Genomic DNA, 27974 nt, shown 5'->3' with positions numbered 1-27974 from the left:
GCCAGGGCTGACATCCAGCTGGGACATCATGGAAATCAGCAAATCATGTCTAGAAGGTTTGGGCAACATCTGCTCCTGGTTTTCTAAGACGAGGAGGAAAAACACGTTTTCATTTTCAGCGCCTGGGCTGCTCTGAACTCCTCGGCTGGAATCATTTGGGAAGCAGGCATGGAGAGGGAAAACAGGAAACTGTGAGGTTTGCTTGACAAAGCTCATCCTTCTCCAGACTCTGGGATGGAAGATGGCATCAGCAAGGAATAAATGTATGGGACAGAAGGACAATAAAGGGACACGCAGCAAACACAGGAAGAAAAGCAGGGGAGGTGATCAAAAAAGCAGATTGTATACATTAAAAAAACAGATGGAAATAAATATAAATATAAATACAAATATAAATATAAATATAAATAAATATTAAAATAAATATAAATATAAATCTTGTTTTGTTGCACGTAGACACAGATGGGTCCTGTCCCTATTCCCTGGAGCAGACCCCAACACCCCTGGCTGTCCCCTCCTGTCAGGAGCTGTGCAGAGCCAGAAGGGCCCCTCTGAGCCTCCTCTTCTCCAGGCTGAGCCCCTTTCCAACTCCCTCAGCCCCTCCTGGGGCTCCAGCCCCCTCCCCAGCTCTGTTAAAACATTTCCCACTCCTCCAGGCTGCAGTGAAAGTGCTCCTTGTTACAGACTGCAGTAATTCCCCTGAATTTTGGCATAATTTTGGTCCCAGCTCTAAGAATTCCATCTCTGGGCTGTCCCTGTCTGGCCTGCCAAGGTCAACAGAGCCTTTTTTAAATACAGGAGTCTACGTAAGTGTAAAAGGAGAAAATGAGAGTCAGAGCTGAACCTCCCAGGCTGTGGCATCGTCTGGCACCAGCACAGGGGGGCTCGGCTCCAGGGCCAACTGTGCCATGCCTGGGGAGACTGGGAATGAGGGATGGGAGCAGCCCAACAGGCACAGAGGGAAGTTAAAGGAGGTGGAGTACAAAAAGAAATGGAATAAAATCCCTGTTTAACACTGCTGTGTAACAAATCCTCATCTATTGGAACCAGAGAGGATCTGAACTGAAACTCAGCACAGGAATTCCTTTGGGATTTTGGAGGGCTGACACTCACATCTCCACACTTGAAAATCTCCAAGTAACAATATAAACTATGAAAGAAATTTCAAAGAAACACGGGCCTTGGACACTGCCAGGGACCCAGGGGCAGCCACAGCTTCTCTGGGCACCCTGTGCCAGGGCCTCACCGCACTCACAGGGAACACTTCCTTCCTAATATTGAATCTAAACCTACTCTGTCAGTTTGAAGCCATTCCCTGTGTCCTGTCCCTCCATTCTTGTCCCCAGTCCCTCTCCAGCTCTCCTGGAGCCCCTTCAGGCACTTCCAGGGGCTCTGAGCTCTCCCTGGATCCTTCTCCCCTCCAGTGGAGCTGCTGTATTCCACGGAAGCGAGGAGCAGCCCTGGGCAGAGGTGTCCCCGGCAGAGGTGTCCCCTGGCAGAGGTGTCCCCTGGGCAGAGGAGTCCCCTGGCAGAGGTGTCCCCTGGGCAGAGGTGTCCCCTGGCAGAGGTGTCCCCTGGCAGAGGTGTCCCCGGGCAGAGGTGTCCCCTGGCAGAGGTGTCCCCGGCAGAGGTGTCCCCTGGCAGAGGTGTCCCCTGGCAGTCCGTACCAGGTGCGCGGAGCCGTTGTTGGTGACCGAGGGCAGGCTGGCCCAGCGCTCGTTCTCCAGCTCCTCCATCACCTGGTTCATGGCACTCTTGAGCCACGTGTCCACCGACACCCCAATCTGCTTCAGCAGCTCCAGCCGTGCTTCTGCCTTCAGCTTGATGATCTGGGGACACAAACACACACACAGAGCTCAGAACTCCTCGGGATCCCACCTGATCCACGAACCATCCGGGCGGCTCCCAAAGCTGCTCCCTGCAGGAATGAGTCCCACTCCTGGAAATGAGTCCCACTCCTCATCTCCTTGCCTGTGTGAATGTGGTGTGAGCCAAGACACAGGGAATGGTTTTCTGGAGGCCCAGCCAGTCTCACCACTTGGTGTTCTTTAAAATAACACCTCTGAGTTTATGCTCACACCAAATTCATACCCTTAAGTAGCTCAGTGTAGCTTTAAAGTCCAACAACCCAGTGCTTCCCAACATTTTTAAAATTAGGAATATCCACAGTGCAGACCCTTCCAGGTGACTAAGCTGGATGTGAAACACAAACAAACCTGACAGGATAAACACACACACACACCACCTCCCAAGCGAGGCTCTTTTCCACCAGCACATGCCAGAGATCACAGGAAACTCATTTGTTATGGAAGCACAATATGCTAATAATCCCCAAATTAAGTAAGTATCGCACTCCAACAAACAGTTTCAGGATTTCTGTCTTCAGAACAGCATGAAAATTGAGGTTTTCTGACAGCTGGGTTCACTTCAGCATCCTGGCACACTCACTGGTGAACGGAGCCAAGGATTTTACAAATTCATGGCAAAGCACCACCCTGATCCAAATTAGTTCACAGCCTAAACAGGAGGGATGGGAAGAGCAGCGTGAAGAAGTTCAGGATTTCAGCAAGAGCAGATTTGTATCAAGAAGCAGAGGGCAAACCCAGGGATAAAACTGAAGACATTTTTGTCCAGACCAGCCCTCTCAACAACCCTCTGCTGCCCTTGCTCATCCCAAAATCCTTCAGGGTGTTCCAAGCCCTGTCCAGCCTGGCCTTGAATATATAAATTTAAATAATAAATTTAAAAAATTTATATATTTATTTGTGAAGTAGCTTTCCCCTAACTTGTCCTTACATCCTAACACCCATTTATGAGCACTTCCCCTGTGCCCCCACCAAGGAGTTGCCCAGCCCAGTTGTTTTGCTGTTTACCTCGTTATGCAATTTCCAGTTAGGCTGAGTTATGCTACAGCAATAAACATTGGTCCAGGTTGCTACAAACATCTGCAGTTTCTGTTAGTCCTCGCTCTGCTGTAGTTTGTTTGTACAAATTGTGAGCTAAAATAAACAAGCTGCTCCAAAATCCTTGAGTGTACTTGACAAGAGGTTTTAATTCAACGTACCCAGCAAATCCAATGGAGTTCCCCCTCCCTATTTACACCCAGAAGCCTTAACAGTCAACAAATATTTGTTCCAAACCACAAATGTTTTGAGTTTCATTCCACTGTAGACAAGCCATAAAAGTACCAGGAGCATTAGGTCAGGCCTGCACTTGAAATTTATTTACAAGTTGAAATTATATTTTAACCTAAATAATTATGCTGGTAGACCAGAGTTAAAAGCTTCCTACCTGTAGGAAAAATACAAATAAAATAGCACTCAGGAGCAGAACTTTATTCTGCTTCTCTACACATTTAAACATGGTTTAGTGGTGGCCCTGGCAGTGCTGGGTTGGACTCAATGATCTTGGGAGTGCTTTTCCAACTCAATGACTCCCTGATTCTAAAAAGATACAAACATTTCATTCAAACGTCACTGCATCTGAATTAGCTGGGGTTTGACGCTTTCATTATGCCAGAATAAAATGTTAAGTAAGAAGGAAAGAGGGCAGTAGTGGTGATTTCACCACATTGTGTCACAAGTTTTTCTGGAAGTCTTGTTCCCTTGAAAGATCATCACATTGAAAACCAAACAAGGTTTTACCCACTGGTTTTCCCTGCCTCCCACTGGTCCCCAGGGACACTCGTGCTGTGCCCCCTGACTGAGCAAACCTCCACTGACAGACTGGAAAATACCTTCAACCAAGTGACCCCTGGCATTCCCAGCAGCTCTGAGCATCTCTGGGAAGGCAGCTCAGCTTCCAAAGCCCAGGAATGCTGGAATCCAGCGCTGGCTCTGAAATCTGGGTGCTGCCCAAATTTCATTGTTAGGAAGTCTCACTGCAGGACAAACATTTTCCTGTGGAACAGTGGAATTGCTGTTTACAGCCACCAGTTACTGGTTAAGAGCTCAGGCCTGGGGTATTTTTGCACTGATTAAAAAACCATCAGCCACCCACAAAATGTACAAACTCTTCTGGGGGGTTCCTGCTTCTCTGAGCTGCTCTTTCTGCTGGGAGGATCTACGAAGATGAAAGGAAAAACCACCCAAGTTTTAAAAAATATAAACACTGTTATCTATTCCTCACATACCTGACGTTGCTCCACATGGGAGATGGAATAGTTTTGTTTATTTACTGTTCCAGTCTTAATTAAGCAATGGTTTTAGACCCACAGCTCACTCAAGATGAAGATACACAGCTGTTATGCAAGGCAGGGAAATGAAACCCAGCAGGAACATTACGGAGCTGGTCCCCATTCCCAGGAGAGAAAAGGGCTGGAAAGAAACCCAGAGCCCCTTCACATCCCACAAACACCTTGGATCCAAGTCCTGCAAAGCCATTTATAAAGGTGTTGGGGTAAAACCACACAGAAATGCAGCAAATGTTGCCCCTTCAATATCCTGGTTTAGGTTTTTTGTTAAAACCAGTTTTAAACAAATTTTCCTGAAAGCAGAGTTGCTTTACTTGCCATGGCTTTTCAAGGTGCCATGCCCAGATTTTTTTTTCTCCTGAAGAATTCAGAATGATTTCTTTTACACTAAAGTTGTACTTAGGAGCTAGGTAAGATTAAATTAGGATTATGAGGAGACCCAAACCATTTTCTGTGATGAATGTTTTATTTCACTGTAATATTTTTTCAATGGCAGTAAAAAAACCTCATAGAATCCTGGAATCATTTAGGGTGGAGAATCCCTCCAAAATCATGGAGTCCAATCAGCACTGCCATGTCCCCAAGTGGTTGGACACTCTCATTTGCCAAATTATTTTAGCCAAGAAGAAATCAATGTGGAAAGATTCTGGCAAAACATTCTGGAAATCCATTATCTTTACTTCTGTCTCCATTTAGAAATGCTTTTTGTTGAAATTACACACTTTTTAATTGAAAAAAGATATTAAAATGAAATAGTGTTAAAATTAAATCATTCTCTTCAGGAAAAGTCAAATTTTGGGCCACTGGAATTATGATACAGTCATAAGCAGACATGACTATAAACCAGTTTGATTTATAATTAAGTCCTGGAATGCCCTCAAAGTCTCACATTCCAAAGTGAGTCTTACTTGATGGAGTTCAGTTTTAAATCACAGCCTGTTGTACTGAAGTAGGGGTGCCTGAGGAAATAAACCAAAAAATTCAACTTGTACTGCCTTGCTGGGATTTGGGGTGGAAAACCCAAAGCTGTGGCAAAACCACCCCAAACCAAAAAGATAAATCCAACACAATTCACCTAAAACCTGGATCCTTTTCCTGCACCAGGTGGGGAATTAGTTCATAAATCACATTTTCCACCACAACACTGAGTGAGTTTCTTTTCTAAGTGGCAGGTTGGGTGGGAGGTTAGTTCAGCTATTCCAGGAGTTAATTTATATGCTAAATAATCTGCGTGGACTGAAATCCAACGAGGCTGCTGGGGTGAAGCAAACAGGAAATGAGGCACTGGCACACATAACACCTCTCCCACGGGAATTCCAAGGTTAAGGGAACACAGGGGAAGCTATTCCTGGAGAAGAATCCACCTGCACAGCTCCAGCCCAACTGGCAGATGGATTTTTCCCAAGTTTACACACACAGAACAGTATGGAATTTGTAGGGTTTAAGAAGTGACTCTCAAGCTTTTGGGAACGGGGCTTGAATGGAAACCACCCAGATTCTGTAAGGAGATAAACACAGACATTTATTATCACGTTTCTCTGTGGTCCTGGGGTGAGCACGGGCTCTTCATAGAGTGAAAAATGTTATAGATATTCCAGAGTCAAAAAACTCAGTAAGATTTAGGCAGAGGCTGGATTAGAGACACCCCAAAGCCCATCACCTTTCCCTGTCCCAGGTTTCTCCAAGCCCCAGTGTCCAACCTGGCCTTGGACAATGCCAGGGATCCAGGGGCAGCCACAGCTGTTCTGGGCACCTGTGCCAGGGTCTCCCCATCCTCACAGTCAGGAATTCCTCCCCAATATCCCGTCTTTCCCTGCCCTCTGGCACTGGGAAGCCATTCCCCTTGTCCTGGCACTACCCACCGTGTAAAAAGTCATTCTCCTCCCTCACTGTTTTTCACTGAGAGAGTTTGAAATTCCTGTGGATGTCACCAGGACTTTTCCAGGCCAATCCTGAATCTGCTGACCTGCAAAGAGCAGCAACTCCTACACATCTCCTGCAGGGAAGGCACCTGGCTCCCTGCACAGCTCTCCCAGCCTTTGCTTCCTGATGGCAGAGAGTGGCATTTTACAAATTCTCCTTTTCTTTGGATCAGGAGCCTTATTCCCTGGAAGTGCTCCAGGCCAGGCTGGACAGGGTCTGGAGCAACCTGGTCTAGTGGAAGGTGTCCCTGCCCACAGCAGGGGTTGGGACTAAATGATCCTGAAGGTCTCCTCCAACCCAAACCATCCTGTGCTTCTGCAACTCCATTTTGTTTCTTTCCCTGAAGCATATGGAATTAGCTTTGTTCCCACTGTGACACAACACAGCAATAAATATCCACAGCCAAATACAAGGAGAGGGAGAAACCAGCCCCCCATGCACAATTTAAAATGGCCCTACACCTCTGAGCTGATCAAACCGAGTAAAGAGCGCTGCAGTGAGCCTTAAGCAGATCTAATCTGGTACAAACACTCTCTGGAGAGCTGCAGGTATCCTGATGAGGACACAAAATGCATCCCCCTATAATTAAGTGGGAATAGGATTAATTGCTGTGGAGACCCAAAGACCTGAGAGCAAATGGGAAACCTCCCACCATCCTGGAGAAGAATCATGTCAGCCCTGGGACAACTGAACTGCTTGGGGAGACCCACGCTGGAGTCTTTGGGAAAAGAGGGAAAAGGAGATGAGGAAATCTCCTGTGCTGGCACTGCTGAGGCACCTCCAGTCCTGGGGGCAGCTTCAAGAAGGACAAGAAGGACATTGAGGGGCTGGAGAGGAAAGGGAACAGAGCTGGGGAAGGGGCTGGAGCACCAGGAGAGGCTAATTTCCCAGTAAATTTCTGTCTCCAGTCAGTGAAAGATAAAGGGATTCGGGCAGGGAGAAAATGGAAAGCTCAATTCCTTCCTTCCTGCTGTCACAGAAAACAAAGGTGATAACACAGAAGTTCTTTCTACTTCAATTACCTGAATTGGATGAGTGAGTACAGAGGAGATCCAAGAATGGTTTATTTTCAGATTATCAGTTTTCAATATCAATTTCCAAATTTTCAATTGATCTCCTTTACAGCTGATGCCTGAATTGTGCCACTTTCAATCTGAAAGGAGCACCCTGTGCTCTCAGGGCTTGTCTTCATCAAAGTGTTCAATGCTGCTGGGAGAAGGATGGAATCCCTCTGGATCTGAACTCCACAGTGTGTCATTAACTACAGTCAATTTTACTGCCTTGCCAGTGCCAGAGGTATTATCACTCAAAATCTAACATTATTTTAACACTTCCTTTGAAAAGAAGCAATCCAAAAAAACCACCCCCAAAACCCCTTCCTTTAACAAACTCCAATTTTTCCAATTTTAACACAAAAATGTGTGTTCTGGTTATCAGTTACAGTCACATCTGCCACCTATCACCTGCACAGCACCACTCTGCTGGAATTCCTAATTTCCCCCCAACTCTAATCAAGGAGCTTGCTCCCAGAAAACATCATAGCTCTTATCCCAGGGAGAAAAAGATCAGAAATAACCCACTGAGCTGTGGATGTGCCAATCTGAGGCTTTATATTAATCTTGTAGAAGACAAAAACCCTGGGATTCTCCAATATTTCCTGATCCTGAGTGCATTTTTACTCAATTCCTCTGCTGTACTTTCAAATTACACCTGTTTCCACATCCCTGTATTTGTTAAATCCAGTTATCCATATGGAACAGCTCCTCAGCTCCTCCCAGGGGGTAGATTTCCCTGGATTCAGGGTCTCCAAGGAAGAGAGCAGTGAGATGAGCACTTCTATGCCCATTACACCCTGGAAAAAAAGAAAACCTTTACCAATAAAACCCTCTCTAACCCAACCAGATAAAATTAATTCCAATGTGTTTGCAAAGTTGACTTCCCCTTCAGGAATGACGAGGACAGAAAAGAAGGGAGCAAGTGGATTGGCAAAGGAAAATGAATGAGTCAAGAAACCAAAATGGGACAGAACAGGCACAAAAATTTCCATAAAAATAAAAAGCTTTTCAAGAGAAAAAGGAAATAAAAATCAAACCTCTGTGTCATCCTCACACACCTTCAGATGTGATACCAAAAAAAACTCCACAGCCTTCTGTTTACAGCCTAAATAACTTCTTGCACAAATACCACTCCTCAACCCAACCCTCAGTAATTCCAACTCAATCAGTTGCACTTAAATATGCAGGAATGTTTGGTTTTCACACACTGGAAGGAATTATAATTGCATTCCCAAAGAAAAGGCTTCAGCTCAAAGCTTAGGTTGTTCTTCTCCAGGATTTTGTCTGTGCAGAAATCTCTTTTCTAATTCATGGTCTTGAACTCAGAGGAGAGGGGACCAACAGGGCTAAAACAAAAAGGCATTCCCAAGTGGAAATAAAATCTCCCTAAATTCACTTACTGGCTTATCTGAAAAAACCCCACAATGTTCCACTATAAACAGCTTTGGTGGCAATACAGAGAAGTCCCACAAAGTGGTTTCCACACCACTCCAAAAGCTCAGGCACAACTTCATGTCTTTAAAATATGCAGCAAAAGAGAAAGAAGCTGGCAAAAATCCCCCAATAGCTGAGTTTCATCCTCAGGTACTTGGCACTGGCACCATATTCCCTTGTAAAACAGGGCACACATCAAATACTGGAAAGATAAGGGATTGTTTAGCTCCAACTCACTGGAAAACCAGGAAAACACATTATTTGTCTGTATTAGCTAAAACACACGTCTTGGAGAAAATAATACATAGGAAACCTACTTCTTGGAACTTTCTCTCTCTCCTAAGTCACTTAAGTTCCAGACTGATTTATTTTGTATCCTTTAAAATATTTTGGTGCAAGAACTTTTTCTTTGTCAACTTCTTATCCCGATTTTATTTCTTGCTGCTGCTTTTATCTTTCATCCTTGCAGATTTAATCATTAACTATGTATGTATATACACAAGTATTCTGGAGTATGGTCTGTTGGAAATAATTTACTCAAAACAGGTTTTTAAACCCCTTTCTGTAAGGTTTAGGTTTAAAAAAAACCATATCCTGCATTTGCTTTAAAGGGAGCCTGGTAATTCTCCTGCTAGGAGGAGGAATAATTTTGCTCTGTGTTTTCTAACCCCATCACCTGTAAATCACATTCCTAATTACATCAGGTACTCTGAGGTATGAGAAGCACTTCACTGAAACAATTATGTTTCTCCTAGTTTTAATTAAGCAATCCACTCATCCAAAACCCAGCAGATCAGATCCTGCTGCCTGCAATGGGGTTTTTCACTCAGTGGCCATAAAACAGTTCACTTTTACCAACACAACACTGGCAGCCAAATAAGAAGTTAATTTTTTCATGAGTCTTAACCCACAACAGATCTCAAAAACCTCTGTAACCCTTTTAAAAAGCACCTCACAGTACACTTAAAGGATTATTTCCAGTGTTTTCCCACCAACAGTCAGATTTAGTTTGTGTATCAAAATCCACTACAACAGCACGTGGCAATTGCTTCTAGAACCTAAAAATATGAAGACAGAGATAAAATCACCATTTTTTGGTAATAATTCCTTCAAGCAGAAGGAAATTAGTAAAAACAAAAAGATTGTTTTTCAATGTGTTTCAGATGAAGCCCCTAAATACAGAGATTCTTGACCTTTGACAGTGGAAAATGCAGCAAGAGGACTCACTCTTCATCAGGAGGTGTTTTTAATACCACTCTTCAGATCTGGAGTTTCGTTAAGTTCATTGAGAGATTTGATAAATACCAAATGAAGAAAAAAAAAAATCTTAAAATTCCCTGGCTTTTGGTGCTTAAAAGACACATTTTCACCAACCAAATGCAACAGCTGTAACAAAGATCTACCTGTGGGAAGGAAGTGAAAATGGCAGAGGGATTTCCTCCTTACCTCAGCCTTGCGAATGCTCTCCCTGGCTTCATCTATTTTCTGCTCCAGTTCCGCTCGGGTTTGCTCGGACATCACAGGCCCGTGGCATTCCAGCTCTTCCAGGGTCTGCCAGGAACAAGGAAACACACCATGAGTGCAGTAAATGCCAGAGACAAACACTTGTGACAATCAGGGAAGTTACTGTTCGCTGGATGCTGGGGATGCCCAAAGGTCCATCCCAGGAAATCAAAGGTGATGACTCTAATGCTGCCCTCTGGCAGTGGAAGCCATTCCCTGTGTCCTGTCCCTCCATCTCTGTCCAAACTCCCTCTCCAGCTCTCCTGGAGCCCCTTTAGGCACTGGTAGGGGCTTTGAGGTCTCCCTGGAGCCTTCCCAAACATGCCAGAGCATTCTGGATGTTGTTTTTCTCCAGTTGATGCTGTGCCCAGGGCTGGAATTATATGGATGACCAGGAAACTGGGCAGGGTGTGGTGAAAGCATAGCAGACTCCTACATGCCTGGAATTTTGGGGAAGAGCAGGAAACTTGTGTCTTTATTCTCCCTCCTAAAAGACACATTCAACACATTCCAAAATCCAGCTGCCTGACTGCCAAGCACAGCCCTTGGCTCTTCAGAGCTGAGCCACAGAAACAAATTTATCAATTCACAGCTGATTTTCCATCTTCTTACATTTCCCTGGTGTGGAACAGGCTTTTGCCACCCACATGAATGCAGGGTAATGAATTCCCTGGTGCCTGCAGCAGCTCCTGTCCCCAGGAATGTGCCTGCCCCAGACCTACCCTCTGGCTGTGGACGATGTTCTTGTGCTCGCGGGCCACCCGTGTCGCCCATTTCCGCGCCTCCTTGTTCAGGCTGTGCTCCTCCGTCGTTCCTGTCTCTGATTCCAGCTGTCGGCTCTGGAACAGGGAAAAGGGAACAAGTTATGATGGCCCAGACCCCAGGCTAGATCTGTGCTGACCTCCAGGGTAACTCTGTGAGATGTTCATCAGCCGGGGATCTTGTTTCTTATGAAACAAGGAAGGTACGACAAGAACTTCCTGGTGAACCTTGGGATGGTACCAGGTTGTGGAAGGCAACTCCAAAAGCCAGAACTTCACAAGAATTCAATTCCCAAAGAAAACAGGCATTATAGGAAGCAAAGATCATGGAATGGTTTGGGGTGGAAGGGACCTTAGAGCCCATCCAGTGCCATCCCTGCATTGGGCAGGGGCAGCTTCCACTGTCCCAGGGTGCTCCAAGCCCTGTCCAACCTGGCTTTGGGCACTGCCAGGGATGGAGAAGCCACAGCTGCCTTGGGCAATCTGTGCCAGATCCTCCCTGGGGAACAAGTCCTTCCTAAAGATGAAAGGTTTGGTGTGACCAAGGGGCTCAGTCTTTGTAAACTGTGATCAAACCACAAAGTCATCAAATAATTTAGTACAGCACAGCAGTTTCTGTCTAAAAATGTGTCTGCAAAACACAGACTGAAATTTCCCATCACATTTTCCATATTATTCCACCTTACTCCTGTTTTTGTTTTGTCAATGACAAAAAGTAAAACTGTTCCCCTCAAGGAGTTCCAACTAAGTAGTTCTCTGCTGTCTACAGGTTGAACAGAAAAGAAACCTTTCCCAGCATGGAATCACTAAACTAATTCCCAATCTTTCCAACATTTCCATCTGTAACAGAGTCACAGAATCATTTGGGATGGGTTCCATCTCTGAAGATATCCAAAAGCCATCTGGATACAGCCTGGACAACCAGCTCTGCACCAGACAACCTCCAGAGACCCCTTCCAACCTCCCTGCGATTTTTTTTTCCCCCTGATCCAGTCACTGCAATCCATAACAGCCCCTGCATTCCTTTCTATCACAAGTCCTGACATAATCCTGCCCAACCAAAAAAATCCCTTATAAACTATGACTCAAGAAGAGAGAATATGCGCAGAGCTGTTGAAGTGTGAAAGAAACGCCTGTGTCACTAATTTCTCACTCTGTATAGTTCAAAAGACACCATTTTTCTTCATCAGGTGCAGTTTGAAACTAGAGAAAAAGCCCAGAAGAATGAAAAGGTTGTTTAGGCTGGAGAAATCCAAGGTTAGCCATCAGGAAAGGGTAAGAGAGCAGAAAGACATGGAATTATTTTCAGGGTAGCTGGGAAGCCTCCAGCTGTTGCAGAAGAAGAGATGCTGTTATCAGGTATTTCAGCAGGGAAAGGGGAATGATTTCTGTCAAGGAAGGATGACAGTTCCATCACCTACACCAGCACTGGGACAGGCTGGGGTTAAACCAAGAGGCACCAGGAGGCAAACCAAAGTCATTCTGGAAACAAGATTTTCCTGGTCTTTAGAATACACTGTCCTCATGGAAGAGACAAAAAATACAAACTTTGTTTGACAGCCTGTCAGGGGATATAATTGAAAAAGAGGCAAAATTGGTTCAGTAAAGTTCCTTACCAAAACTGAACCTGGTCTTTATTCAGAGTGTCTGAAACGCCCAGCCTGTGTTATTTTCCAAGCACAGGGAATTGTTAGACAAGGTGTGGAGCAGCCCAGAAGAGGAAGAGGAGAGGGTCAGACTGGGATGATCAAGTAGGAAGGTGAAGCTTCAGGTGAGGGTCTCTTCACCCATCCCCTCAATTTAATTAGTAAATTGGTTTTTATTGAGGTGGATTTAGAGAATATTTTTCCTTCATTACTGACTTCTTTAATACTCTCTGTTAAGCCAATCCATTATAAACTTGAAGAAGACAACACAGGGATTTATTTAGGCACATGCAATCCTTAAGATGACATTTCACCTCAATTTTTTCCTGGTTTATCATTCAGCTTCTTCCACAGTTTGCACCTGAACAGAATCTTTGACATTCCCTGTTCCCTATGAAACATCTGAGAGTGAAAACAGCCCATAACATATTTTCAGTGTTCCCAGCAGCTCATTTTCATATGGAAAGAATCCAGACATTTCAGTCACTTGGTAATCTTCTCCATTACCCCAAATGTGATTTTGGGTTTTAGTCTATTTATCAAAAGCACTTGACCAAAAACATGAATGCAGACTTTGTGGCTACTCTTGAAGGCCTACTAAAAAATAAAGGAATTTTGTAGGATCAGACTTGTATTAGTTATTTATAAAGCAGTATTGCACCCAGGCAGACCTCACCCTTGCTTAAAGGTCTAAAAATAAAATAAAATAAAAACGTGGCAATGAAAAGCCTTAATTCTGTACCCTCAGGGAAAGACAGACTGGACAGGAACATGGAGAAAGTGAAAACCATTAAAATGTGTAAGAAAGGAGCTGAACCAGATTTATCTGCTGTGGACATTAAAGTCCAAATTTAGGGAAGAGAAGGAGCTGAAGGGTCTGATCCTGACCTGATGGACTCCACGAAGCTCAAGGGTTTTCAGGACTGGAACCTGGTGGTGCCAAGACGTCCAATGACTCAATTTAACCTCTTCCAAAAAGAGAGGGAAACCAAACCCACTCCCCGTGGCCAAGGAATGAAGAGAGAGCCAAAAAACCTGAGCTAAACATAGATGGACACTCTGCTGTTCCCTCAGGGCTTGGGTTACAATGAAAACAGTGTTTAGTGCTAAAAATTCGATCTGTAAACCAACAGAAAGTTCTGGATGGCTCCAAGCAGCTAAAAAAGCTTAGGGGCAGCAATGGTGTTTCTTAAATTAACAAAAGCATTCAAGGCTGCAGACAAATGTCACTTCTCCAATTTGGGCTGAAATGTTGGTGCAGGTGCAGGATTTGCCTCCCAACAGGCCCAAACTCAGCCTGTATTCTTATTTATCCAGTTATATCTGGGTGCAGATGGCACAGCATTGTCTTGAAAGCAAAAATAAAAAACAACCACAAACCACACTGGCTCTTGAGCCTCCAAGTTCCTTATTTCTGTGGCTGTCACTTCTAGCAAGGCAAAAAGCAGGGAACATTTACAGCATGCAAAGCACTGACATAAAACACATCTAAAAACCAGGCATTCCTTTTAAAAAGAGGTGAAAACAAGAAGTTTCCATGCCAGTGCTGCAGAGCAGCACTCTGGGGAGGAGGAAGGAACACACATGACATTTTTCACACAACTCACTGCTAAACTCAGCAGTTCTGAGAAAATCGTGAGCCAACTTTGGGGCTCCTTTTAGTCTGTTATTGCTGAACTCATTTAATTTTAATTTAGCCAAGAGTGAGCTGGGGCTGACTCATACTTTAGTCAATTTTCAACATTTCAAACTGGACACTCCTCATCTTTAAAAATTAAGATTTTTTGCATCAAGGGGTTTCCCCCCCCCCCCCCAGAATAACAAAAAAGGACTTAAATCCATTACTATTGTTATCACATATATGCTACAATAAGGTTAAATCCAAATCAACCTATTATTGCTGCTTTATAGAACCACATGCTGCTTTTTAAACTAACACAATTATATCATTAATACTCGACATTATTATATTAATGTAATAAATTGATGAGGGGGCTGCAGAAAGAAGAGGAACATCCAGCTGGGCAGGGATGTTTTGTTTTGGGGTTTTATTTTAATTTGGGTTTTGGGGGTTTTTGTTTTTAAAGTCTAGAATCTCAAAAGTATTGATTTTTATTAAATATTACTATCAACACAGCTTTGTTATTCCTAGGCCTTGATGTTTCTGTATTATAAACTTCTGTTGAATACAAGACATGAAGAGCAAACCCCTTTTTTTAAAAACTAATTAATTTGAACCTAATTTATTTTTAAAGGATTTTATTGTTCTCACTGAAATTAATCTTGAAATTAGAGTGCAGAGTACTTTTGTTAATTTACTTCTATTCTCACCCTCATAATTATCCTTATTTGCCTCAGCTCTCACAGCAGCTGCATTCCCAGCCAATTTTTCCAAAAATCTATTAGAACTAGAAATCTGGAAAAATTGCCCTCATTAGGCAACTAAAAGCACAAAAAAAAGGACTTTAAAAATCAAGTTTGACCCAGAAAAATTGATTTTGTAGACATTCTCAATGCAATATAAACAATTTTGTAATTATGTGGTCACTTCTTTCAAGTGCAACTTTGCTCTCTGATCTTCACTGTCACAAAATACTCAGAGCTTTGCTTAAACTGTGTTTCCTGACATTTAAAACCTGGAGAATTGTAACTGTGTGCTCTCTAAATTAAAGTAAGGCGATGAAAATTAAAATCCATTAGGTTGGGAGCCAATTTCAGCTCATTATACTTAAGAGAAAATCAGAAATGATCCTCACATTCAATCTAAGCTAAGTCCCCAGCAGATCCAAAACTTTCCTTTTTCTTCAGTATCAACCTCAAATATAAATATTAGACCTCAGATCTTATTTTAAGCACAACTTGGGTGGGAGGGATTAAAAAAAAATCAGTTTTAGACAGGCACAAGATGGGTCAAGTCACAGAAGGAAGGCAAAGCTTTGTCCACTCACACCCATTGATCATTTCTTTACCTGAATGACTGTATTTCTCCTCAAAAAAACAATTCCAAAGACTGAACAAACTTAAATAATTACTTCTTTGTAATATATATTTAGCCTCAAAAAGGTTATACTTAAAACCAGTCTGTTCTGGAATGAAAAGGTTGATAAAATTAAATAATAACTTCAAATTTTTTTTTTAGATTTAGCTTCAAGAAGGTTATACTCAAACCTGGTCTGTTCTGGTATTAAATATACAGACCACTGTAAACACAGAAATATGGGCCCTTTTTGTGCTTGTTTATGCAACTTATATAAAATTCCTTCATAGAAAATGCTGAGGAATTCTAAGATGTACTTCTGAGAGTGAAGGGAAATTCATCTTTATTTTCACAGTCTACCCATAAAACAGCCAAGTTACATGGGGAGAAACTGCAAAACTTTCCCCTGAACTTCCTGAGGTGTTTTTGTGCAAAGTAAGAGGGGAAAAAAAAGATTATTTTCATGTCAAGAAGCTGTGGCAGAAATCAGCTGGGCCACAACTTTTATGTTCTCTGAGGAAACAGTGACTGAAAAATCAGAAAAAAAAAAAAAACCCAAAAATGAAATGTCAGCTTTTCATGGCCCTTCTCCTCCTGTTCCAGGGACACTTTTGTGTCACCTGGCTCCTTTTCTCACGTGATAACCCCGGGATCAAGGAAAAAGCAGCTTTTCCAGACAGGAAACAGAGAAAAGCTGGCCAGTTTCCTTTTCTCTTCCCCCTGTTCTCGTGGCTTATCTGTGAGCACAGGGACAGCGTGTTTGCCACACACTGGATTTCTGTGGAATTAGGAAATATCCCTTTCCTCGTGGGAGGGTGGGGATGATTAAGCTGTGGAGTATCACAGCAGCCTCCATGGAAGGCCAGGATGTGCTGACTGGATTTCCTTGGGAGGATAAAGGTCTTTTAGAAGACTCTTTTCCATTCTCTACTTTGCTGTGTATAAATCCATGTTGGGAATTCATTTCTGGAGAGGATTAAAGCTTGTAAGGAGTTGATCAATCATTTATTTCTGAATATTTTTAAAACAAACCATTTCTTTAAGGGTAAGTGGCATGTTTTAGGGATTTTTTGGAAAACTTTCTTTTACAAAAATAAGAATTTATGTCCATCAAAATGAGCCAGGACAATGAAATCCCTTAAGTTATTTAATAATATGAGCAATTGGTTAAATTCAAACTCAAACCCATTTTTTTTAGATAAAGTAAAATACCTGATTGATGTAAAACATTTTGAAATGGCTTTCTCTTTGGGGGCATTCAAAAGTGTACATTCTACCTAGAGCAACTGGGGTTTTTGGGATCACAAATCCCTGAAGTTGATGGAAAATTGTTTCATTCCTTCCCTTCTCAGGAACAGACCCTTTTGCAGGCTCTGACTGGCACACTGGGATCATTTTGGAAGCAAACTGGAGGATTGCACAGAAATCCTGGTAACAATTCTTCTCTTAGAAAACAGAAGTTTGGGATGGACCATGTAAAAGTGGAATTTACACCTGAATTCAGATCCCTCCATTCAGAGCTCCATATCCAAATAGTTCAGAACATTCTTCCTGCCTACAGCCCTCACAACTCCATTCCAGTAATACTTACAGTCTCCAAATTTTGAGCCTAGTCCCAGTGGATCAGCCTGAATTGAGCCCACAACTTGTTCTTGGAAAAGGTTAATACTAAACTTTTGATGAGATGTATTTATGACTCTACTTTTTTCTTTCAGTCCTTGGTGTGAAAATTATCATGCACAACCCACAGAAAACAAAAGTCAACTGAGAAATCTCTGCAAAACATCTACAAACAGAACATGTGGCAAAAGAATGCTTGGTAATAGCTCTCCTGCAATTAAATGTTGCTCCATCATTTACAAAACACCCAATTTCTGACCAATTTGAAAGCCTGAGCAAGAGCCTTCATTGTCTTGTACTTTTTGATTAAAAATGGGATTGCCCAGGTAGGATCCTGTTAGCTGAGCAGAATTACATGGATCATAAAGAAGCATAATTTAATTATAGGGAAAATTGATTACAGCAGATTGAAAAGCTGAAGTGCACTGAGGAAAGGCAGGAATTCTGCAGCCCAAGTGGGTTAGCCAAGCAAAAGAGTGAGGAACTGGGACATGAAGGACCCATTCATTCCTTCCTAAAAATTCCTGGAGTGAGGCAGCACCAGCAGCACACGTGGACCCTGTGAGCCCACAAAAATGCCATAGCACAGAATCCTGGCATTTCTCACACTGAAGAGTTTAATGGGAGTGACTTACTCTGCTGGCCATGGGGATGGCCTCTGGAAAAAGAGCCAAATTAAATCAGCAATAGGGCTGCATTTCATCAGTGCACACTCAGAGCCTGCAGTTGTCAGACCACCTTTGCCTCTCACAGAGGAGCAGCAACCAATTACACACAGCACTTTCCTGAGCTGTGAAATTTTAATTCATGCCCCAGCAGATTAGAATATCAATTACAAACCCTGTGCAAGAACACAGAAGTGTGAAGCTGCCCCCCACGAATAGCACCCTTAAATTGATTTTTCCTCTTTCAAGTCTCATTGTGAAAAAGCCTTTTTTTTTTTTCCGTTTTTTATATATAGAGATTGTGCATTCTGTTGCCACCTCTCCAGAGTGTAAACTCAGCATCCCACATGCACAGGGATAACACAGGGCTGACCAGAAACACCCCAGGTACCTCTGCTATGGTCATTCTCATAGCACTGACAGGTGAGGGCTCAATCTCCACCAGCTGAACTGCATTAAAACTCTGGATGCAGGGGGTGCACAGGGAGGAGAACACAGCAGCAAAGGTTAGACAGGCAGAGCAAAGACTCAGATTCTGCTCACTGTTATCAAGAACAACCTAAAATTTACCACAGATTATCCTGAGTTGGAATTATCCAGCCCAGCTCCTGGCCCTGGACAGACAGCCCAACAATCCCCACCCAAGAGCATTGTCCAAACATTTATTTACAGGAATAACTGACTCTTTCTGGAATAAAAATCAAAATCAGAGTTTGTTAAAAGGGAAATACAAAGGAGACCCAGCCAGAGATGTTAGGGTGAGTGGGAAAATCACTCTTCTACAGGTCTCAATCTGAATGACTTGAACTGCAGATCAGGACTGCCCAAGCCAGTTCACTAATGAATTCAAGTCAGAAAAAGTTTGTACGCTTTAAAGACCCAAACTTATTCTAAACAGCTGATTCTTAAAATAACATCAGTAATGTCAATGGGACATCAAGATTCCACTTTAATCAAGGTGCTGTTTGGAAATGCACTTACATATTCTGATTCACTCACTTTTAGTGTCATTAATGATTGCTCTGGAAGCAACACGGAAACCAAGATAAGATTTTTGGGTATTATTCTGGAATGCAGTGTTTTAACAGCATTCTTTTCAGTAACTCTCTCTATATATCTCTAAGTATTCCTTGAGCAATTTATGTGTGTAGGGACACTTTATCTGGCACAGTTGTAACCCAGTATTAGTGAATACTACGAGAACCTCACCAGCAGGATAAAAAGGCAACAAAATTTAGTAGGAATTAGGTTGAAAGCAGTGAAACAGGACTGTTAGTCACAATCTGGAAGCCAAAAAAAGATTCTGCTCTTTTGTGGATGATGTAGAGCCTGTTTGATGCTTTTTTTACCATCACCCACCTCCTGCAACCAGGCCACTCTCCCTTTCTTTCCCAAAAATACAGCACGAGGTTAAACCAGACTGGGATACCAGTGATTCTCTGCCCCATTTATAACAATCTGCTTTAAAATAGAGCAAGAGCAAGTAACTGCAGGGATTCACAGGGCTCTTACAGTGTCACTGTCACTGGGCTGGAACTGGAAAGGCTGAGGTTTGTGGAACACAGAGTTCTCCTGTAGGAACAGCTGGAGATTGTAATCCCGCACCACCTGAGGAAAGAAAAAGGTTTATTTAGACTCTTGTTTTGTGAACTGAGAAACAGCTGGAGAGCAAAACCAGCACAGTTTCCAACTGAGATTAAACCTGCAGCAGAAGCTTGGGTGCACCAGCAGGGAATTGAGGACTGAGTTGTTCACAGGTACCGGCAGGACACAGAGTGGGTGACAAGGACCTAAAGTATCACTGCCAGGTACCTACAAAATGGGGAAAAAAACACCAGCTATTAAACAGACACCCTCCTTTGCCACTGCCATAAATATTTCTCCCTCTTCTTGTGGGTAATTTCCTGTGCACTGCTCCTTCTTAAGATGAAAAGTCTTAATTTGGCAGAAATTATTACTTGTGGGAGCTGAAAAGACTATTTGGAATAATGCATCCAAAATCAGTTACAAACTTCATCTATTAAATTGCTTTCAGAGAAAACTCTCCAAGCTTGCATTTTGCTGAAGCAAAACTCCTTCAGCTCCCAAATTTGTTTAATGATACGTTTCAGACAGCATGACACAGATCCCTAAACAAACCTCTTATGTCACAATTTACACAGATTTACAAAGAAATACCCAGTGATTGCAAGATGAAAAAATAGGATCACTGGTTGAAGAACTCTTACAGAGCATTCACTGCCTCAATTGATGAAAATGCATCAAAATTATATCAATTTATTACCAAACTGGGGGTTTACATGTACAAAGGAGATAATAAAGATGGTATTTATCCAGAAATAGCAGCATTGTGCATGACCAAGTACTCTGTGCTGCATGGACAATGGAAAATAAAACTTGTTCTCTAATGCAGCAAAATGTTGATGCTTGTGTTGCTGAAATACTGAACTGTAAAAAATTAATCTCCAGTTAAAGAAAGTAAATAGTCCTCCAGGGCCAATAATACACTCATCTAAACCAGAAAAGTACATAATTACTGCTCCAATTTGAGCAGTTGAACATAAACACACTCAAATGGGGAGAAAACAGACAGGGATTTGCATCACGAATTCCCAGAAATAGAAATCCAGAAAATACTGAAGAAGGAAACATCTGCAGCTTCAGAGGATGCTCAGCACTGATCTGGCACCAAAACCATTTCATTTAACCAGCTATTCCATTGAATTGTCCTTCAGAGCCATGTGAACGCTGACCATAGCACACAACCCTGGGCCATGCCAAATATCTGGAGCTATTTTAACTTCAATTAGGAAAAAAACCCCTCCAAATAAAGTTATTGAGGATGTAAAAACCTACACAGATATTTTAATGCACTTTCCCCGCAGAAATTTGACTCCTGAGCAACTCAGTTGAAAGCAGAAAACTCATTTTTCCAACAGCACTCCTAGGAGATTTTCCCCTCAAAGCCATAATAAGTGGTTAAAAATGAAAACAACTGTTATCAGAACAGGAGGCTTGGGAGAATGTGCAAGCCCAGCACATGAAATCCTGCATTTGCACAAAATATTGGACAGTTGATAAAAAGAGAATAAAAAGACTCCAAAGCAGCACTGTATCCTTGGGATTAAGCTGCAACTTTTCCAAATGGATTTCCTGTTATTCAGTGATTAAATCAATGTTCTTACACAGTTTATTTCTGAAGTCAATGTCAATTGACCTGAAATCAAACATTAAATATATCCCATATGCAGAAACAAGGCACAGTCAGAGATGTACATGAAGGAAATTATTTGCCCTCTCACCAGAAATCTCACAGAAATGTTACTCAAAACTTCAAATGGAATTGCAGCAAATGTTCCAAAGAAAATCAGCTTTTTTTTCCAAAAGACAAGTGCAAGAAGTACAAGTCTTGCCTAAGACTGTTCAAGTGAAAAGAAAGTTAAATTGCATTTTCACAGAATCACAGTTCCAGACTGGTTTGGGTGGGAAGGGAGCTAGAAAATCATGGACAAATACAATTTAATTCCATCCTGCAAACAGAAATATAGTTCAGATGGAAGAGCAAAAAATACTCCTCCCAATGACCTGAAGTGTCTCTTCTAAGCAGAGCCTGCCAAGCTTGTACTGCAAACTAACACAGAACAGGTGATGAAGCATTCAAAACCCCCCATAAATATTTAAAACCTTTGCTTTGATGACAGGTTTATTCCAAATTGCTAACAAATTTATTACATGTTTAACAGTTCAAGCTGCTTTTGAAAGACAAGGATGGGTTTTTGGTGGAGAGAAGATGTTTTTTTCTGGATTCTTTTTTTGGGCTGATTACTGCAACCTGGACTTGTTGTGGAAAGAAAGGATAAGGAAAGCCTGTGGAAAAATCCACCAGTCAATATATTTAGAGCTAAGCACACATTTTCAGCAGCAAAGCAACAGCAATTTCACTTCTTCGCATTCCTGAAGCACAAGGAGAGAAGCAAAGGCAGTTGTAGAAAGCAGTTGTAAAAGCCCTGCTCAGACCTGCCAGCTGGATCCACATTTCTGTCCCTTCTCCAGGCACTGTGCCCATGGAGTAAAGCCCAAACACAACTGTTCCCCTCACACACAGCCTGACTTGTGCAAAATCAGCCAGACCTGGAGCTCTCTGGCCTGGCTAACACGAACCACCCTGACCTCAGCACACTCCAATGCCCGAGGAAAGGATTCCTGCTCCAAGGAACTGCTTGGACATGGCAGTTTAGAACTGGATCAAAATCCCAACCAGGCAGCTCTCTGAGCATTCTGAACACAAAGGATCTGATACAACAGTGAAAAATTAATTATGCAGGCATTATACAGAAGCCTGTTTTGCCAAAAGATTCCAAGCTAGCATTTCTGGGGAAGGTATTTGAAGCAAACCTGAATAATACACCCCAAGGTAAATTATTGAGAGTCCTTCTACAACTGAAGAGAAAATGGTATTTTGATTATTTTTACAGTTGCTGCCAAGTAAATTCAAAGCTGAATTTTTCATGCTCTCACTTTAGATCTCTGAAGGTGTGAGATCACTTGCTTGGAGGTAAATAAGGAATGTGATTAAATGAGCTTTGGCTCCACATCTCTGTGTGAATGAGCTCTGTTTCTGGGTGGGTGGGTGGGTAAGGTAAATGTACAAAGGAATATTATGACTGCACCAAAGCAGCTTTTCTGAGCTCAATGGCATTTTTTTTTCTTTTTAGCCCGGCAGATGAATTATTTAGGTATCAAAATTACCCTGGAAGCGATCACGCCTCTCTCAGTCTGGCTGCTCGACAAAGCAAACAAACCACGTCTATGACAAGGCTCTAATTTGTTTGCTGTGTTTGCCACTCTTAATTCCAGAGGGAAAACAGAGTAATAGTTTGGATTTGAAGTTGACAGACAATTATTAAGAAATGATCCAAGCAGTTTCCCAGGGCTTTGCTCCAGATTACACCGTGCAGAACCCTCAGCTGCAATTTCCCCTCCCAGATGTGCAGCATGAGGAGAACTGAGCATCTCTGGATGCAAATGCACTCAGGGGAAGCCAGTCTGGGTGTTAGGGGAAAAATTCTCCCCAAGAAAATTGTCTGGTGTCTTCTAACTTAATAATTCAACTTAATTTTTGGAGTAACCAAAAGTAACAACCCTTCAGTTTTGTCATGATTTTGGAGGCCATTCTTAGGCCTGGGGATTCGTCCATGCTGTAAGAATTCAGTTACAAAGCATCATTCAGTTCCAACTTACCCTGCTGGAAGTCTCCAGTAAAAACTGGAATGTGTTTTGTACAGCTTGGCATGTCTCTAGTTCAGTCCTGCTGAATGCCATTAAATAATCCTTAAGGTGATCATATATATTTCCATCAAGAGCCTGCAGGAGGGAAAGAAATAAAGAAAATCAGGAAAGGCAGTAGCTCTGTCTGCAATTTATCAGTATTCACCCTGGGACTTGCAAGATGCTCACACCATTTTTTTTAGCAGATTTTCACCTGTGAGGAGTGGACAGAGCCCATCCTTCATCCCTGGCAGGAGGAATGCCAGTGCTGGGCTCCATTAGATGGCAGCACACAGCACTGCAACAGCATCCCAGCGATTTCCATCCAGCTGTTCCCACGGGCAGAGCAGCTCTGGAAAAGGGAATGTGCTCAGGGAGATGTCACCGAGGGCAAGGAACACACCCAGGAACTGCAAGGCCATGGGGGTGCTGCCAACCAGAGTATTCCTCAGGGAACGGTGCCAGGACACTCAACATCTGGATGTGACACGTCCCCAGCTGTCTGCTTATCAAAAACAGCTGAGCAATTGCTGCCACTTCACCTTCTTTTGTGCACAGAAATACCAAATAAGTATAATAACACCAATTTATCCCAAACAGCAGAATTCAAACCCCAAAGCTCTGTTGTAAGCAGAGCTGTAAATTCACATCACACAGCACAGGTTACACAAGTCCTGTGGTAAACACGACTTTGTAAGTGACTTACAATGCCATTTAAATATTTAACTGAGGATGTATTTAAATACATATGAGAGATTTTAAACAGGTCATATCTTACAGATATCCATTTAGACAGTGCATTCATGGAAACTGTGCACACTCCAACAAACTCAAGAATGTGTTTCTCTAGAAAACTGATTTTGAAAATTCGAGAGGGGAGAAAAGAGTGAAATTGTGCAAGATTTAAGGAATAGTTTCTGCCCCTGAAAAATCAAGCCCAACGTTTCAGGTGAGGTGAACAGACACAATAAATGAGACACAAATCCTGGAACTGTCCAAGGCCAGGTTGGACAGGGCTTGGAGGAAGCTGGGATAATGGAAGGTGTCCCTGTCCATGGCAGGGTGGAACTGGATGGGCTTTCAGGTCCCCTCCAACCCAAACCATTCCATGGTTTTATGAAATCCCTCAGAACTTAGGAAGAACAGAAGAGATCTTCCTTCTGCAAAGCTTTCCCAGTAGCACACAGTCTCCTTTGGTGAGGGATGCTTTGAGGAGATAATCAAACTGTGGGACTGGAATTCTCATGTCCAGACTCTGATATCCCAAATCCACCTCACTCTACACTACTTCCTTCATCCTCCACCTACCAAGTGTAAAGGAATTTTTAGCAGATCATTTCCTGCAGCCTTACACATCAAACCTGCCTTGAACTGAGTACTCCTGTGACCATCAGGAAGCCATTATGCCAAACCAGTAGCAAACTGGGAATTCCTTCCAAGTCCCCACACTGTAGCTGATCAAAGCTCCCGTGAAGGATCAGCAGCCAGGGCAGCTCCTGGAGCTGCCATGGGAAGGACTTCCCAGTATGGCTTGGAAAGAGCTACAGGATAACTGCTCCAGGCTCCTGCAAGTGGTGTCAGCTCCACCAAACACTCTGTTAAATACAATTGAAAAAAATTCTTAGTTAAAGAGTTATGGAATACGAGCTTAGAGCCGGGATGTTCAATTGAGGAAAACATCAGGAAACTCCCAGCAGCAAAGCCACAGAAACCAGGCAGCCATACACACACAAGGTTCAGCTCTTGCCTGTGCTGGTGTGGGCACAGCTTTGCTGGGATTCACCCTGACAGGTCCAGGAGGCTCAGTCCCAGGACAGCAGCAGGATTTGAACCTCCCTGTGCTTTTACCCCTGAAGGGACGAGCCCATGGCATTCACCATCCCATTCCAAGGGCACTCCTCTCCACATCCCACACAGACAGCCCCAAGAGCAGCTCACAGAGCATACAAATGATGGGTAAAACTGCCAAGACCGCCTGTGCTCTCCCTGGGGGACCACAGGAAGCCTGAAACTGCCCCAAAACGGAACTGTCGACTTTTATCTGTTCCTCAAGCTTTGCAACTCAAACACCAGGGCTGGAGCACAGCTCTGCTAAGAAATGTAAATAAATAATTTCAATTTGGCAAAGCAATTCAGTTTGCAAAGCAGCTGTGACTTTTTTCATCCCACGATGCCACAGATGAGTATTTCACAGCTCCATATCAAACCCAAATGTTGTTTTTATGTCAAAGCCCACACGAAGAGTTTGTGCTGTTACATTTAAGTCTTAAATGCTGAGATCTGCGCTGGGTTTTGACACTCTGGGTGCTTTGCAGAGCCAGTGGAGAGAAGTTGGTACTTGTGTGTTGTGATTGATCTCTCTCCAAGATAGATGGCTAAAATAGGTCAGCTGAAAGGCAGGATGCCAAGGGCCTATTCCTCTTCACTGACCGTAAATAGTGCCCCCACAATTAGCTCAGACAGACACGTCAGGCACACACAGCCCAGCCCCACACGTGTTTATTCCCTCCAATTATCATCCACACAGCACTGGGGATTAATTCATGTCCAGCTGCAGTCTGCAGTTCAAGGAAGATTAAAAAAATAGAGGGAGAAATATTAACTTCATTATTTTCTCTCTCCTCCTGCAATGACCACAGCTCCACTGAGATGTCAGAACCTCCCCCAGTGTGATATAAAAAATAAAGATATTTAGGAAAGAACATCAGAGCCAAGTGTGGCAAAACATCAGGGAGCACACAGGTCTGTCAGCATGTGAGAACTGCATTACATCCTGGCTCCTTTCATTAATTAAAAGCAGTTTCAATATGATGAAGTTCTTAAATACCGATGAGAGCTGCCAGAACTCTGAAGTTCTGAAAGTCACTGCAATATCACACAGGCAGGGCTGAGAAAGCAGCTCCAACACAGGCTAAAAAGCTCCTCGTGGCACAGAAAAGGTGACATCCCATCAGCCACGATCAGAGAGCTGGCTGGTTCCAGACCTGCAATAATGATGGATTTATCCTTTCTATAAAATGGTAATTATTACATGGAGCTGGATGCGTTCATATTAAAACAAAAGACTTGACTTGCTGAACTGCAGGATATAAATTAACATTCACGTGGGGTTTTATCAGCTCAAATCTCATTCACTCACAAACGCTCTGACCCAAACCACTGAACATCACAGGTTTTGAAAGGAAAAGTCTTTTCAAAATTTCTCATCACACAACTTGAAGGGGAAACTAGAAAAAAAAGAGCAACTCAAAAAACCCAACACCCATTATTCCTCTACAATGGCTTTTGTTCTCTTTCTGACTCTCCAGAGAGCACTAAATCACTTACTGTATTACAATCCCACTGAAAAACCTGTCTTTTTGTCAACTTCAAAAGGAAATCAAGGATATTTTTTTTAAAAAAACAAATCTTGCATCAAACCCAAGATTATACGAAGTTAAGTAGCACAAAATTACAATTTCCAAGGATAGAAAAAAGTCACTGGTTTTTCAGAAATCATTTCTTTACAGCAGAACTGCCACATTAGAGGTGCAAAACTTCTTCCCCCCGTGTCCAAGCTTGAGAAGCTGAAGGCTGGAATTAGGGCTGAGTAGAGCTGAATAAACACAATGGACACACAACCAAATTAAACCCTATTTTTAGAAGAAATCTTATACTAATTCAAACCAATAAAATTATATACAGAGGGAATGGGACAAGAACATTGTTCTGATTTCAACACCCAAGTCGTGTAACTTTGGGAGTTTTTTCCAGAAACAAAACTTCAGTCCCAATTCAGATCATCAAGAGGTTTTTTTTGTTTCAAGAGACTATACCAAACATTTTTGGAATCTAGATTTAATCATTCTGCATTCTGTGAAAATTCCCTCAAAAGCAAATATGCAAATGAAAGTATTTTAGCTATTATTAGGAAACTATCTGCCCCACACACAACGCACACCAAAGTTGTGTGAAGCCACCAAGGCGAGTTTTCCCTGTTATCCCATTTATTTCTGAAATATTCCTGGATGTTTGTCTGGCACAGAAACTGCTAAAGCTGTGCTGAAGCTCTGGGTAATAATTTCACAGTTCAAACTCAGGTGTTTGAACCAAACCTGCCATTTAACCACCAGGCACCAAAACCAGTGCTAGGTTAAAACCCCCAATTAAAGACACACTTGCAAAGCCATGTGGGTTTCACTGACTAATTCACACCAGTCTCATCTGATTCATCACTGCCTAGAAATAATTTGGTTTTTGCAAACACACATTTATGGTTTTATGCATTTTAAACTCCCTAACCCCCTGCTTGTGATGAGAGCCATCGTCCTCGAACTGGGGAAGATCTTTAAGGTCCCTTCCAACCCAAACCATCCTATGGTTCTGTGAGATTACGTTTTCATTTCAGAACATCCATCCTTGCCTGAGCTGAGGCAACCCAGCAGTTTTTGAGGGCTAATTTTGCCACTGAAATCCTTGGCAAACGCTCCCCAAGCTGCCACCGCTTGGCAGGAAACAACAGAACTGATGTGGAAGGCAAGGAATTTCCTTACAGGGGTGGAGGGAACAGCACAAAATTAGAGCTGACCCTCCCCTGCCTGGGCTGCAGCCTGAAAACAGAAAGATAAGGGAAAGAAAAGAAAACTGAACAAAACTCATTGTGTTGGTGGAGTGGTAACTCTTCTGTGGACTCAATGGGATTGCATCCCGGTAATGTGACTTATTTTCCTGTTCAAGAGTCAAGCCCCAAATCAAAAGGGATATCTGTATCATAGATTCCATTCTCTGTTTTATATTTATATTAAAATAATTTTGCATGTGATTATATTTATATTAAAAATGAAAATTACATTTTTTTACCACCCTACTCTCATTTGCATTAACCCCCTGTTTTATCTATCCCTGATCTGCTTTGCTTTGAAAACCACTCGGAATCCATTAAGAACAGGGA

The 27974-nt window shown here is 42.6% G+C and overlaps 1 protein-coding gene across 2 annotated transcripts in view; it reads right to left on the bottom strand.

Annotated features, from left to right (window-relative positions):
- Positions 1-27974, bottom strand: part of FCHSD2 (FCH and double SH3 domains 2) — a 115597-nt gene that overhangs the window by 7984 nt on the left and 79639 nt on the right. The window contains exons 9-14 of one of the 2 annotated variants that reach the window (XM_033052218.1): positions 23018-23140; positions 19289-19384; positions 18168-18239; positions 10830-10946; positions 10051-10155; positions 1668-1829 (exon numbers count right to left, since the gene is read on the bottom strand). In XM_033052218.1, coding sequence (XP_032908109.1) covers positions 1668-1829; positions 10051-10155; positions 10830-10946; positions 18168-18239; positions 19289-19384; positions 23018-23140 — 675 coding nt within the window. The remainder of the gene's footprint in view (positions 1-1667; positions 1830-10050; positions 10156-10829; positions 10947-18167; positions 18240-19288; positions 19385-23017; positions 23141-27974) is intronic. The other variant, XM_033052219.1, reaches the window with a different exon arrangement.

This window comes from Catharus ustulatus, chromosome 2 (genome assembly GCF_009819885.2).
Source record: "Catharus ustulatus isolate bCatUst1 chromosome 2, bCatUst1.pri.v2, whole genome shotgun sequence".
NCBI classification, from domain to species: domain Eukaryota; kingdom Metazoa; phylum Chordata; class Aves; order Passeriformes; family Turdidae; genus Catharus; species Catharus ustulatus.
The sequence above is the reverse complement of the archived record's forward strand: the minus strand, read 5'-3'. Positions and strand labels throughout refer to the sequence as shown.